Source organism: Plectropomus leopardus, chromosome 12 (genome assembly GCF_008729295.1).
Source record: "Plectropomus leopardus isolate mb chromosome 12, YSFRI_Pleo_2.0, whole genome shotgun sequence".
Classification (NCBI taxonomy): Eukaryota; Metazoa; Chordata; class Actinopteri; order Perciformes; family Serranidae; genus Plectropomus; species Plectropomus leopardus.
This window is the reverse complement of record NC_056474.1, coordinates 6735863-6751344: the sequence shown is the minus strand read 5'-3', so window position 1 is coordinate 6751344 and position 15482 is coordinate 6735863. Positions and strand designations below refer to the sequence as shown.

The following is a 15482-nucleotide window of genomic DNA, read 5'->3' as shown; positions in this document are numbered from 1 at the left end:
TTTGTAAACTCTGTTTTTAAAGGTGCTATATACATAAAGTTATTATTATTTTTTTTTTATTTAAGTTTTAAAGTAGATGAGCTGGGAAGCTCACCTGGTAGAGTGTGCACCGAAGTGTACGAAGGATGTTCGTGCCGCAGCAGCTACAGGCGGCACATGTCATCCCTCTCTCTCCCCCTTGCACACTATAAATAAGCTGTCCTATGAATTAAAGGCAAAAAACCCCCAAAATAGTCTTTAAAAAAGCACTATAAACACCACATCAATGTCACCATAGAGGACTTTATCTGAACTAGCCACCACTAGTGTTCATTAAACAGCTACTCAATTACAGAAACAACAGCAGGTCCAAGTATTTATTTTCAACCTTGCAGCTTTGTACAGAAAATGTGAGCGTGTCTATAGATGTGGCCTTCCCGCTAGACTATATATAGTTTATGTTGTATATGTATGTTACATATATATGTGTGTTTAGGTGAAGTCACTCCAGCTGTGTTTCATCTACAACAACAATCGTTCCCAGCAGCTGGGACCGGACGGCTCATCCTCTGGCTGGGATGGATGAATCCTCTTCATCCTCCTCTGCTGTTATTCTCAGTTGTTTTTTTTTCTTTTTTACAACCCATTGTTTTCAAAGCTCCAGTTATTTTCTGTGAAAATAAACGCCTAGCTGTCTTCAGTCACTGTGGATTAGGCGCCGCAACACAGGCGCGTTATGCTATTTTTGAAAGAGAAAGAGATCCTGATTGCTCATCCTGCTTTTCAAATTTGAGATGAATTACTTTTTTTGTTCCATTTATCCAGAGATTACGGTTATCTACGGTGAGCAGTGATCGATTTATAATGAAACGGATGATGAATTTAACATGACTCGAACATGTGTTTGACTTTTCTGACAGTGTGCTGTTTACGCGGCGCGTAAACACTATTGTAGGGACTTGAGAGGAAGAATGGTGCGTACTTTTCTTTACAGTGAGTGCAGCTATAATGTCTGTGCTTGCCTCAGCAGACTGAAGTTTTGCTCAACTGTTGAGGTGAAACCACTTTAAGCGAGACAATGATAGAGTGGGAATGACAGGAGTGGCAAAGGACAAAGAGAGGAAGGAATTGGTGGGGGTGAGGTAGAAAAAAGGAGATACAGCATAGTGAAAAAATGTTCCCTCGTACAAAGGCAGTGGCTCTCCTTGACTCAGAGTGCTGTCTACTCCCTCGTCTGTGTATGTTAGAAACCCCACCTCCCCCTGTGCTTCTCTCCTCCCCTCCCCTCACCTCCTCCTTCAGTCTCCGGCCGAGGAATCCCAGGCAGCGTTTAATTGCAGAGTGCAAAGGCTTTAGTTTGGGCTAATGAGCTCAGCGCAGGAGCAGGGGCTCTTTCACGCACTCTCTGAGGGACAGAAACCCATATGGAGACCTTTACCGGAGGAGCCTCACAAGGCGGCTGGATTTTAGGTGGAGGGCAGAGGAGGAATTCATGAATTCAGGTACAGCCGGCTATGTGAGAGAATATACCAGAGGCAGGAGTAAGAGGTGGAGAAAGAGAGGAGAGCGGGAGAGGGGAGGGGAGGAAACGGGAAATACACAGTCACAGAGAGAGAGAGAGAGAGAGAGAGAGAGAGAGAGAGAGAGACTGGAAGCCTGCAGCAGCAAATGAGACAGAACAACGAGGCGGGAGAGGTAGAAAGAAAGACAGAGAGGGAGGGAGGTGGAGAGGGGCCCCGTGTAGGAGAGAGGGCTACAGGGTGAGGAAGAAGGAGTGGAGAAAAAGTTAAGAGAAGTAGGAGAAAAGAGGGTCCCGGGAAAGAAAAAGAAACGAGTGCAGAGATTTAAACAACAGCACAAGAGAGAAGAAGAAGACGGGAAACAACAGACAGGAAGGAAGGGGAGGGAGAAGTCTGGAAAAAAAAAGAGCTGAAGAAAAGTTTTTTGTGGGAAGACGCAGATGAGGAAAACAGAGTGAGTGAATGACTGGGCTGGAGAGAGCAGAGAGGGGAGGATTGTTTTCTAAGGCGTTTTCCTCACAAGGACTTCTTTGGACATGTACACAGAAGGCGCACAAACAACGGGACACCACCGATTTCTTCAGCACATCAACGCCACCTCCCCCTGCTCCTGCCAGCACTGCGTCCACTATGAGCCGCCAGCGTACGGCCACCACGGTGGGCCGGGATACCAATCAGCCAGACAGACGGACCACCCATCTCTGGACTGCAGGAGAGACATCCAGGCTCCTCGGGTTAAAGACGCAGGAGGGAGAGCGATCGTAGTGGACAGAGCTGAGAGAAGCGGTCGTCGCAGCCCACAGAGGAGGCCTGTGTTCGCAGGGCCGGGCCCTTACAGCCAGTCAGACGACTTGAGCCAAGTTTGCCCCTGGGAGTTGAACCCTGCCCAGTGGAGCTACCCGCCGGAGGCTGGGGTGAGACACTACCCGTCTGTCAGAGAACAGTGCGGCTGTGTGGTGCGCAGTGACACGAGGGTGCTCCCCTTTAACGCCGGGATACCACATCCTCTCCCCCATCTTCAGGTCAAAGGTCAAGGGTACAGGCACAGGAGGACTGTCAGGTACGTCACCGTGGATGAGGAGGAGGAAAGTTGTGGGTGCAACTCTGAGAACTATCATTCGGAGCCACGCAATTCCCATCCGGGTCATTTACCAAATGGCCACTGTGGACCGCGGTTTGTGTTCTTTGAGGGAGGGGAGGAAAGAGATAACCATCAGGACCGCGGAAGACCAAAGGGTGGATCAGAGGAGGGCTGTAATGGTCGCGGTGGCTCTCACAAAGGCTTCTTCACAACTGAAGTCCCACAGAAACACTTGAACCAAAGCAGACAGAAGGGGCCCTGCGTCCCGCCCTCCGGCATCACCAGTCCGGAGCCCTCAAAACCGACATTCAACAGCGACCACCAGCGCCAGGGCTCGGAGGTGGTGAAGCAGAAGAGGCGGCAGGATTCGGTGAGGGATCAGATCAGACAAGTGGTGACAGATCTGGAGGATGTGTTGGGAGGTTTGAAGCAAGTTCACGTGGAGATGAAAGAGGTAGGAGGGTCTGTTATTAAAGATGCTCATTCTTTACATCAAGCGTCTGCGTCAGGTGCAGATGTCCGAGCCTTTTATCGCCGCTCCCCTGGATGTTGTGACATTTTAAAACGATTTACATGAACCTCAGATGCAGACAAAAGTGCAGATCAGTTTGGCACACGCCGTGTATCTGTGTGTGCGTGATCATGAGAGCGTATCAGTGTGTGTGTGTGTGTTTGTGCATGCTGACTGCATTGTTTGTGACTCACTTATCATCTCTTACCGAAGCGGTGATTGAGAACGATTTGCACTGACCTTTTGCAGAATGCTGCAGAAATTGGCAGTGTTCCGGGCAGCACATTAAAAAGCCTGGCTTGAGACTGTTACTAAATTATGCCTTGCTCTTACAGTATCCATTTTGCATGCAGCTGTAAAATAGCATTGATTCGCAGCTCAACGCATCAGTGCAAGGCCTGACATTGTCCTAAAGCAACATTACAACTAGAATAACCTCTGGGGTTTGTGAGTTGAGACAGTTGGAAACAAAAAGGACGTCAAAATAAGCTTTGATTTGATTGACGGGTTGAATTGTTATTGTTTCAGTTTTAGAACAGTCAGAGACAAACTTGTGGTTATAAATACACTCTGGCAGTACTGGTGGAAGTACTCAGATCCTTAAATACATGTACCAATACCACAAAATACTGCATTACAAACAAAAGTCCTGCGTTTAAATACAACTTTAAAGCATCAAAAAAATCATTTGTGAAAGTGGATTACTGATACATTATCTTGAACAAGATTATTTAAATGCAGATGCATCAATACATGATCAGAATTATTGCTCTTTCTGATGGTTTGGTCCAGTGATTCACGGTCAGGGCCGCTCCAAAAGGTCACAAGAGAAATCCGAGGGGTTGTGAGATGATTAAATAAAAGAAAACAAAATTCTTCTACGCACATATCCAGATTCACATTTTTAAAAAAAAGCATAGGTATAAAACCTACAACTACCAGAATGCACTGCGCTGCACCTGACCATTCAACACTCCCGCTGGTGGGTGATGTAATGCAAACTTGTACGTGTGAAAGAATGGTGGCCAGCCAGCAAAAAACCATCTCATATTATAAAGTATCCCGATAATTTAAACTATCTGAGAAGTTTAGAGGAGAAACCGCAAACAATCCAAGGGGCCCAAACTAGACACTTTATTTTGTGTAGGGTCTCAAGCCCCCAAAACTTTAAAACCGCAGGTTTCCTTTATAAGAATGCAACAGCTGTATGTTATGGATTTATCAAATGTTTTATGTAAAATTTTAAGGCCCAGATGCCCCAAACTGACATGAAAGAACTAGTGGCCAAATGTGACATCACCTCATGTCGCCTGTGTTTCTGCCAAAATTTTGTACTTGGACACACCGCAAAGACAACATCTAACAGCCAACTACGTACGTACACTTTGCGCCTGCGTGGACGGAAAAACTTCTCAAAAGCAGCAGGTGACGGTAGTCTGTATTCATCATTGAAAATGAGAAACAGGAAGACCAACAGGACCGATTAAAGACGCTAGTTAGCCAAATAGCACATAAACAGCACAACTCTATGTTGAAAGAACAAATCATATATACTGAACAATAATGCAAACAATTATAAACAATTTCTGCTGAAAAGCTTCATTGCTAAAAAAAAAATCTCATCTATTTAAACCTTTTTTTTTGTTCGATCTCACGCCCTCTTGACTTGAGTCGTTTTACTTTCCTCACTTCTGTTTCTCTTCTTTTGCGCTGAGCTGAACAGCTAATCAGAGTGATTTCATTCACCGTTTTATTGATTTTTTTAAGTAATTTATTTTTTTCAAATTTTTGGGTCATTTCCTTTCAAATTGCTCATTGTCCTCTTCCAATGTTTTCAAAAGAAGTCAAGCCAATTTGCTCGGGTTTCAACAGGTTAATCTAACGGTTGACCACTGCTGTCATCGACATTTAGCACAGTAAAATGTCCCATATTTCCCTCTGAAATACAGCGGAGTAGAAGTATAAGGTGTAATTAGAGGGAAATATAAGTAAAGTACAAGTACTGTACTTAATGTAAATGAGCTTCCTCTCCACCACTGCAGTTTGGACAATTACCAACTCTCTTATTGTCATTCAGGTGGTCCAGCAGATCGATCTTCTCACAGCCAGAATCGACCTCAGCGACGACGTGCCCTGCATCACTCAGGGGTCGCTCAGCAACCCCCACAGCTCTACTCATCCAGGGGACCTCAGGGTGGCCCCGCTGCCCAATCACAAGCCTGCTCCGGTCCAGGCGCCGCAACACATTGACGAAGACCGCATCATCTTACGGACTAACTCTCCCTCCCCTGTTCACATGGCATCGGTCGTCAAAACGAGCCGCTTCACCCCGCCGAGCCACAGTAAGGACAGCAACCACGAGCGGCCAGGTGTAAACGGCCACCCGCCTCACCTGCATCCCCCAAGAGACTCCAACCACATTGGCCAAACGGAGCCCCACCCACAGAGCCTCGACCCTAAGGTCATTATCAGCAACAGCACCTCCAATTTAAAAACTCAAAAGCCACCTCTGTACCCTCAAAACGGACGCTGTGGGAAGGGCCCGTACCCGCCTCCCAAGCCTGTGAGGACCGCTGCGTACGCCCGGAGAGGCTGCCAGAGCACCAGCATGGTGTGAAGGAGGGGGGGTGGTCTGCCCCAGTGCCATAGGGGCCTGAAACATGAGACCCTGCTGCAGCGAGTGGAGGTCAGAGCGGGATCCGGCAGGGGAACAACTCATGGTAAGTGGAGATACAAAAGGAGTTTTTTTCCACGTCTTTTACAGTGTTGATGTTTCCATCAGCGCTCTCAGCTGATGACGTTTGCCGTGTTTACTGGCAGCGTAGTTTTCAAAGTCAGTAAATTAATTGCAGCGTTCCTCCCCCGTGACAAAAAAGGGTTTATGTGTGCGTTTGATGTCTGTGTCTGTGTGTGGGCGGAGGCGAAGGGGGAGTAATGTGTCTGCTTTTGTTGATGTCACATGATTTCCCAGTCCTCACTACACTGCAAAATGTGTCTGTGTAAGTGAGCAGAATGAGAAACCAGTGTTTATCCTTGAGTCTGGTGACACATGTGGTAAAAATCAGCCAGCAGGGTGAGAAAAATTCACTTGCTGAAGTGAAGTCCAACTTTTTTCGGTAGATTTAAGGAATATCTGATCTCAAATTGGTGAGATTTCCTAGTAATGGACACCAAGGCAATGAGCAACTTGGTAAGAAATGTTCCACAAATTGGAGAATTTTTTTTAAAAAAGCTGAGAGAAACTGTCTTGGGAAAAAAGAAAATAGGAATATATTTAAAATTATTCTACAGAATTATTACAATGTTTAAGCACTTTTCCAGGTATTTTTTTCTTTATTACTATTATTATTGATTTATCCATTTGACTAATTTTCAGGTGATTTTCTTGTACTTTTTTTTGGTTTGTTTTTACAAATGTCTTGATCATTTCTTCTTTTGGTGATCATTGCCTTCTTCCCATGATTTTGAAATAATTTGCTTTTGAAAGCCACTTTTCACAGGTTTCAAAGGGTTAAGCAGCTTAAAATGAGTTTCATGTTGACCATTTTTCTCACATTAGCCTCTTGACTCTGGAGGCAAACAGGATAAAATCTTGAGACTTTTTTTACAGTGTAACTTAGTCATCACTTGGGGTGAACTGAGAGTTGGCAGTCATTTTTGGCGAAGGAAGACCCCCACAGCCGCTTGACTCCAATCATGTGACATAAGAGAGGCGTCATCATATTTACAGGATGAGCTCTGACTCAGAATTGGCTTAATTTACTGCTACTTGATGAGGAGGAACTAAAGCTTTCGTCTCTGCCGCAGTCAGATGTATCATTACTGGCTGTGAACTAGAAACAGACTTAATGACAAGATGACAGCTGTGAAAAAAAAGTCCCCTCAGCAGACGGGGGGAATTAAATACATACAGTTACTTCAAAAAGTCCACCTTTACAGATGCTGCAAAGACTGACGTGCATGTTTCTGTACTTCCCTCTTGTGCAGAGTATGCGCAACTGCAATCTATTTTTCTATCCTCTGTGAGTTGGGCAAGCACAATCTGGTTTTAATCATAAACCCCCCTGGCCATGTGCCAGAGCAGAGTGAGGCAAACTCTTGGTATATTTGTGACGTCCATATAAACACGAGCGCCGCTGCACAGTGAAGCAGCTCGGCACATTATGCTGCAGGGAGAGACTCGCTCCAAGCTTTAGGTGGAGGCTGGCAGCCAGAGAAACGAGAAAAGTGCCTGCGCCTGAGCTTTCATTTATAGAGTGAGACAAGAGTTTAATTAGTTGTAAGCATAACAGAGCTTTTTTGTTCAACGCTACCCTTTATTTTCACTTTCAAAGTCTCACAAAGCACCGGTGCAGCTGACATTTTAAAAAGGCCTGAATCATCTGAATTAGTCACCCAGAGCAGGTTAAAATGAAAAGATTTTGTGCCACACATGAACACACACACACGTTTATACTTCTATACAAGTCTTCCCTCAGATACCCCTTTTCTTTTTGTTCTAAAAGGATTCCCATTAGCTCAGCATAAACATTAATAATTGCATCGTACAAGTAGAAGAGCAAAATGCAAATTTACGCAGGAAATATGAAATGCATCAAGACTGTTTTCCTGCATAACTAAGAGAGATTTTTTTAAAGAAATAAGGCCCCAAAAGATTTTTTCAGAGCTTAACTTTGATATTTATAAAGTGTGTTTCACTTACAAAGTTTTTTTTTTAATTAGATGTCTTTAATCTCAAGATTTCAAACACATCTTCACAAGGCTCCAAACACACACACACACACACTCTCTCTCTCTCTCTCACACACACACACACACACACACACACACACACACACACACACACACGAGGGGGATCGCTGCATAGAAATACCATCATATACTGTAAACCCCGGTTAAAATTATGAAAGCTATTTAAAAAATGATGTTGACCACGTGTAAATAATTAGCTTTAAGAAAGTGGGTTAGCAAACAGGGGCGTGTCTAGGGAGTGGCCCCTGAAATCTGATTGGCCACGCCGTTATGAAGGGCTATTTGCCCTGTCAGTTTGAACTGTTTGACGAGTGTGCTGAAATTTCTTTTAATAGGTGCAATTCAGTCTCAAATCTGAGAGGCAGTAATGTGCCAGACTAGTTTCTAGCCTGCCAAATTATACATACAAATAAACTGATACAACTGTTAAAACAATTACTCACACAGCCACATTTATTTGAATTTTTTTTGGCATTTTAATTCTATATTCTCTGGCTTCTTGCTCTAAATAATGTTAAGTTTGCTGATATATTCTTTTTTAATTTTGAGGGGTTTGGGGGTTTTACCTTTTTGTATTAATTTTACTTTGTCGCTTTGGGTATTTTTTTTCTGTTTAATTTTTATTTTAACAATTTTGAGGTTTTCTTTTTTAATGTTTTTTTCCCTTTTTAAATTTGAGTTTTGGGGGTGTTTTCTCTATTTATTTATATTCTGACAATTTTGAGTTTTTGGGTGATTTCTTTCTTTTTTTTTTTTTTTAAAAAAAGTGTTCAGGTGTGTTTTTTTTCTATTATTTTTCAATAATTTTGAGTTTTTTGGATGTGATTTGTTTTGTGTGGAGTGGCACGATGCATTGATGAATGGACCCAAGCTTTCCCAATAAATTACTGCAATGTTACAAAAGGAACAGTGTTAATCACCTGCCACTGGTTTTAATGTTCTGGCTTGTTGCTGTATATTGTGCTTTCATGGTGCACACACACATTTGTGTTTAATCAGACACACTAATTTGTAAACATCAATCTTGAGGCGTAGGAGTGCTGCTTTCTGCAGCTCTGGGCTAACTGGCATGTGTGCCTATTTTCAGGTCTGTACTTGATGAACACCTACAGGAAACGTGCTGTACACACACTATCCAAGTTTGCACTTTTATTCTAGTGATTTAACTTGTTTTAACTAATATACTTCCATTAACGTGTACTTTAATTTCTGTCATTGCACAATGAATTGCGTTCTACTGGAAGGAAAGGGCAGTCAACAGAAGTTCAGTTTCACCCAATGACAATATTAAGGGTTAATCTGGCCATGATTAGAAGTACATTTCACTTACAAAGATGAGGACTGAAATAAATGTCCAAAATGTCCCTCAGTCTCAATAAGGTCTGAACTGACATTGGATTTCACAAAGACAGTGCACACACACATACACATACACGCACATACAGCACTTACCACAGCAAAGCTTTGATAACATTTGGCTTGCAGTGCTCCTTTACAAGCGAGGCAACATGACTCACAAGGATGGACACACACACACACACACACACACACACACACACACATATACACACACACATATACACACACAGAGCTTCATTTTTAGTCAAGATTGACATTCAATTTCTGTGGCTCCATCAGTGAATGATGTTACCAGAAAAAGCCTTGAGTTGGTAAATACAGTATTCTTGTCTGAGCTCATTGGGGCTCTGAGTTCAGAATTTAAATGATATTTTTCCTCTTTTTTTTCCCCTGATGTTTCCAGCAGGAGCTGATGCCGCTGAGACGAGCTGTCGGCCGGTGGAAACAGAGCACGGCCTGAAGGTGGGGATATTTCCAAAGGGAAAACTGCCCCCGAGAGTCGACCTGTGACACACAATCACAGGAGCGTGGAGGAGCGGCAGTCAAAACCGCTCTGAGAATTTATGCTGTTTCCGGTGAGGTAGTGGTAAATAATGAGACACATAAACTGTGAACTGCTGCTCAACAACCACCAACAGAAAGCTAAAGGTTTTCATGACCGTGTTAATTTATTTTATACTATTTTTTTATTGCAAAGAAATCTATTTTCAGGCAGCTTACACAGTTTGCATTCTCCCTAACCTCATGTATGCTATATATAGATTTATATCATCTAAGCTATTTTACAAATAAAGAGTTCCAGTCCACATAAAAGCGCAACAAAACAGATTCTTCTTTTTTTCACACGAATCAATCTGACGTCTTAATTATCTAACTCTGAGAGATGTTGCATTGAATGCATCGCTGAATGTCCCACATTTTAATATGAAATAAAAGAAGTGACGCCAGCATTTTTATCTCTGACTCTGGATTTAAGCCTTTTCTGATCCTGCATGGTTGTGGAAATACTTCTGATCTGGAGATGGCAGTGTGAGATTTCCCGTTGCCTTCTTTCGTCAGGGTGTCCCGGGCCAGCCAGGCCAGCGTCTGGTTCCCTGTTTGTTTAAATCTTGTCTGAGATTTTCACCACTCTGCTCTCACAAGCTCCTGCTGCTATCAGAACACACCGCTTCCCCTCCGGACAACTAGTGCAATCCATCCATGCCACAAAACATCCCTCACTTTCTGTCTATTTTTCGGAGCGCATCGCCAACGGAGAGCGATGGTGACAGATGGAGGATGACACATGCAAACTGTTAAGTGTCCCGGCCACTTCGTCACTCACTGTCTGCAGCCTATAGCAGTTATGCTGTAACTGTTTTATAATGGCGACAGAGAGGTGAGGCTGTGAAGAATCGATAATCCACTGAATGTTGGATAGATGGGTGAGGTCGAGTGCCAGAGGCCATTATTACTTGTCAAGAGCGACACTCAAACTTAAAAATGCCTTTTTTTTCTTGGCACTGAACATCCTATTGTATCGTGATTTGATAACAGTATAGACTAAGGCTGCAAGGATTATTTTAATTATCAATCACCTGTCTATTACTTTTATTAACGGAAGCAGTGGAGGAGATTTCTTATAAAGGTCTTAAATGACAAAAAGATATATTTTTTAAATAGTTTAATACTTTAATTCTTTGAAACCTAGGTTTGCATCAATTTTCTTGCCCTGCGTTGCGATGAGCTGAGCAAATTTGTCTGGCTTCTTTAACAACCGAAGGGAAACAAGGTAATGACAAACTTGGCTAGAAATGTTTCACAAATTGCAAGAAATTTTACCTATTTGTTTTCAAAAAAAGAATGGAGGATCATTGGAAAATAGTCCAAAAAATAGGGGGGAAATGTCCAGAAAAACCAATTCTAACAATAATTTTTATTTATACTTAATATTGTAATTTCTATCTTAAATTATGTAGAATATCTATTTTCTACTTTCTTTATTTTCAGCATTTTCAAGGTCATTATCTTGTTTGTTTCTTTGTTGGCTTCTTTTTGCTTCTTTTTAGATTATTAAGCATAACATCCTAACATTTGAGAAGCTGGAACCAGAGAGTGTTTGTCATTTTTGCTTAATAAATGCCATAAATTACTGATTTGTCCATTGAATCATAAATACCACATTGTATCTCCTAAAATCTGTATTTCCTTGCAGGAGCAAAGACCGAATATTTTCAGAGTTTAGTCATGAACTGCAGCAGAATATTTTCCGTATTCCAGATACAACATCACTGCTTGCTATTCATTGGAGACGTCTGTTTTGGCAGCGAGATAAAAGTTTGGTCTTTAAAGACCTTTCTTTCAACTCTATTTGACCAAATTCTAACATTTAAAACAAATATCTTGTTCAGAACGCTGTACGAATACCAAGTTGAAATCACAAAACAACCATCAATCCTCAAAGCGATCACTTTACGTTCTGCAGGCCTGGATCTCAGATAATGTCTGCTGCACCTAAAGCCTTATAGACTTTGAGAAAGGCCATGTCTTGGCCTGCTGTCCAACTCTGAGCCTTTCTGCATACCCCGTCTATGAATCTTGTCAGACAGAAGACACACCGGCCGAGCGGTCGGCCGTGCTGGCTTTGTAAATACTGGAGTTACTCTGGAATTTCAGACAGATATTCAGACCAAGAACAACACCAACTCTTAATACTGCCACCTCCCGTTTGTCTCATCCTCCCAAACATAATACACGAGGAGGATGCTGTTAATACCACAAGTGTTCGATGCCTGTCCAGAGGAGTTTTGTTTCCTGTCTGTCTGTTTCTACTCTGGATGGAAAACCACAGAACAACTAAGCATCCTGATCCTGAACAAAAACGAGGTGCGAAAAATCCAAACAGCCTCCGAAAACACAGAGCCAGGCAGGAAGACAGGGAAGAGGCTTCACAGGAATGAAGTGATGAAGATAAGAGGTTATCTTCAGATCTAAAAGTGAAACAAATGTAGAAGTTCCTTAAAATGCATCTTTCTAACGGCCAGCAGGGGGCGACTTCACTGGTTTCTAAAGGAAATCCCTCAGAATAAAAGTCTATGAGCTAATATGACCCCCACATGTCACTCAAGCCCCCAGGATGTGCGCCAGGCTTTGAAGCCGTTCGGGTCCATCATGTGATGTCACAGGGCCCAGAAAGAGATGTCTGTAAATCGGTGGTTATATTCTTGTGACCATCAAAACCTCCGTGAAATGACTAGTTTCACTATCAAGACTTCATCCATTCAGTTCGATAACATTTGGAAAGTCTAGAAGAGCCGCAAGATTACATTATTTGATCGCCATTCAAGCTAGCAGGGCACTAAACCAGCTGGCTTAAGTCTCTATGGACCCGGTAATGCAGAAGATCCAGGTACTTTCATAATTTATGTTTGTAAGATTTATAGGTGCTATAATTTAAAAAAGAAAAAAAAGGCTAATTGACATCCATGTAGGCATATGATATTACATGCAAAAATATTGTAGTGATTAATTCCCTCCACTCCTGCATATATGCATGGATGGATTACAAGATGGGTCAACTGGGCACAGACCTAGGGGCCCAAAGTGTCAGGGGCCTTCATCTGCAAATTCAAATAACAGACCAGCAAGAGATGCAAAATCTCTTCAAAGAGACATAAAAGACCGCAAGGAAATGCTAATGAATTGCAATGAGTTGCAAAACAATTACAAAAATGGACAAAACAACCGCAAAGAAAACTAAAATAACCTAAAAAAAAAAAAAAAAAAAGAAAACACAACACCACCACAAAAAAAGATGCTTAATGACTACAAAGAGATGCAACAACAACAACAACAACAAAAAAAAAGTTGAAAAAATCAAAGTCTGTGTGTGTAGCTCTTGTAAGAGAGATGCTGGGGCCTCTCTGTGTGTCTCTGTGTGTCTCTGTGTGTCTCTGTGTGTCTCTGTGTCTCTGGGCTCATTGCCTTCACTATGTGTTGTCTACCTCATTAGTCAGAAGTAACAGTACAGAAACACCAAAGACAAGAAACAGTGTCTAAATTACTTAATTTGTGCATCAGAATTCATTCAGAAATTTAATGAAAAAGCAGCTTGACACCGGTCTGAAAAGAACTGTTTCGCCTCTCTTTGCCGTCTCTGTTTTAAAAGCATTGTTTCATTGAAAAGTGGGATCTGTCGTACCTGTAACCACAGCCATCAGTGATGTCACGGCGTCCTGAAGTCCACCTGTCCACCGCTGCAGCGAGATGTGAAGGTCAACCGCTGGAGATCAGCAAAAACAAGACTTTAGTTAGGGGATGTTAAATGACTCTTTAATTGTGAAATGTTCAGGGATAATTATCAAAAATGTACTTATCAAAAATATGTCTATACATTGTTTTTGTGTAAATATATCAGCCCATAAATTGTCATCAGATTTTTAAACTTTGCATTGGCCTTAAAAATCCTGTACTGATACAGTTTATTTAATTATTCATTCATTCAGTCATTCATTCACTTGGGTTCCCACACATTTTTAAGGAAAAGTATTCAAAATTTTCTAATGACTTTTCAAGGACCAGTAATAAAATATCCATTTTGAGGTTTTTTTTTTTTTAGAAATATTTATGTATTTTGACCATAGGGGACACTGTTTGCGTGAAAAAAAGTTCAAATATTAATGGAAAAAAAAATCTATTTTGGGAAAACATGAACTGTGTCTGCAGCATTTGCCAGGCTGGATACTGTACTTTCTCCCACACACACACACACACACACACACACACACACACACACAGGAGAGTCTTACTTCCCATAACAAACACTGCCACAATATATCACACATAACCCGTCTTAAAGGGGAAGGCTTGGCTGCCATGAGTCATGGTTTTTGTTTGTATCAAGCAGCAAATAAGTTTGAGTTATTTGCCTTACGTGAAAATGCACATCCAATATCATTACAGTATACAGTATATTGTGCAACCGTGAGTGGACGCATACTAAACATTATGTCAACAGCTGACTTACAGAGAATACACTTTTCTGTAATGTTACATTATGCAGAAGATCACTGTAACAATTCATTTTATTACACACACGATGCCATGACTTTTTTCCAAAACTTTCAATGATTTTTACTAATTCCATGACCTCTGCAGGCCTGGAAAAAGATTGTGAAGTTCCACAACTTTTCCAGGTTTTCTTTGACCGTGGGAACCTTGTTAAACACTAATGTGTCACAGTCAGGATGAGGGGAATTACTCAAGCAAAGGTAAAGAAGAGACCTACAGTCAAACAAAGAGGCCCCGGCTGGTGAGCAGGTCAAATCCAGAAACAGGTAACAAGGATCAGAACCAGCTTCAGGTTCAGACGGCTGGAAAGCAAAGGAGCAGGCAGCACGATGATCTGGCAGGGAGTGACAGGAGATGGGCGGGTGCACTGCAAGGCTGATTAGAAAAGATGGAGAGCAGGTCAGTCACGTGACAGAAAAGGCAGGACGGGGTTATTGCAGGTGAGGGAGCAGGGACAACTGAGCAGACAACTTCATATTGTCAAGTCATTGTGCATTTTTTTTGTTCCAAACCTGCTGAGTGACTGCAGATGCAAATTAGCTCTAAACTATAATCTGGTACAAATGGTAACAACTATGATTTAAACTGTAATGGTCACATTTAAATAAAATAAATACTGGGATGCAGCCAGAGTGCAGCCAACCCCATTCCAGTCAAAGTCACAAAGTCAAAATATCCAAGTCGAAATTTACAGCTTTTGACCTCAAAGTGTGCTCAATGCCAAACATCAGCTAAATACATGGCTGACTGCAAGTGTGCACACAACTGAACTCTATGAAAAACATTGTTTAACATTAATAAAATTAATTTACATGCAGAGCAGGTTTAGCTAAATATGTTTGTTTGTATTATTTGAACCCACACAGAAACCAAATATGATACAAGCATAAAATAATAATAATAAAATACTGTAATGGTGGATTTCTACTCTAAATGCATTCATAAATCACTATCATTTTTTAAAAAAATAAGGATACTTTTTGTTTTTTTCTCTGTCCATTCCAATAGATGGAGAATCTGAACACAGAAATCACCTGATAATAAAAATGACAATAAATTGTCTTAACACACCTCTTTCATTTTTTTTAACAAAACACAAGTGTTTATTTTTTTATGAATAGTTAACTTATATGCAGAAAAAAGAGATGCTTTGAAACACATTGTATTTTGTATTGTATTTGTCACTAGGACTCAAAATATCCTCAATTTCTTGAGTATCTCTCGAAAAAAG

At 41.6% G+C, this 15482-nt stretch overlaps 1 protein-coding gene across 2 annotated transcripts; it reads left to right on the top strand.

Moving 5' to 3' along the window:
• The first annotated feature begins 1297 nt into the window (after positions 1 to 1297).
• Positions 1298 to 10152, top strand: LOC121951918. 2 transcript variants are annotated; one of them, XM_042498413.1, is made up of 3 exons: positions 1298 to 3034; positions 5169 to 5811; positions 9609 to 10152. In XM_042498413.1, the coding sequence occupies exons 1-2, from the start codon at positions 2036 to 2038 to the stop codon at positions 5706 to 5708; spliced, it is 1539 nt and encodes a 512-aa protein (XP_042354347.1). In that variant the 5' UTR covers positions 1298 to 2035; the 3' UTR covers positions 5709 to 5811; positions 9609 to 10152. The 2 variants fall into 2 exon arrangements, with proteins under 2 accessions (XP_042354347.1, XP_042354346.1); XM_042498412.1 differs by having other exon boundaries at positions 9606 to 10152.
• The last annotated feature ends 5330 nt before the right edge of the window (positions 10153 to 15482 follow it).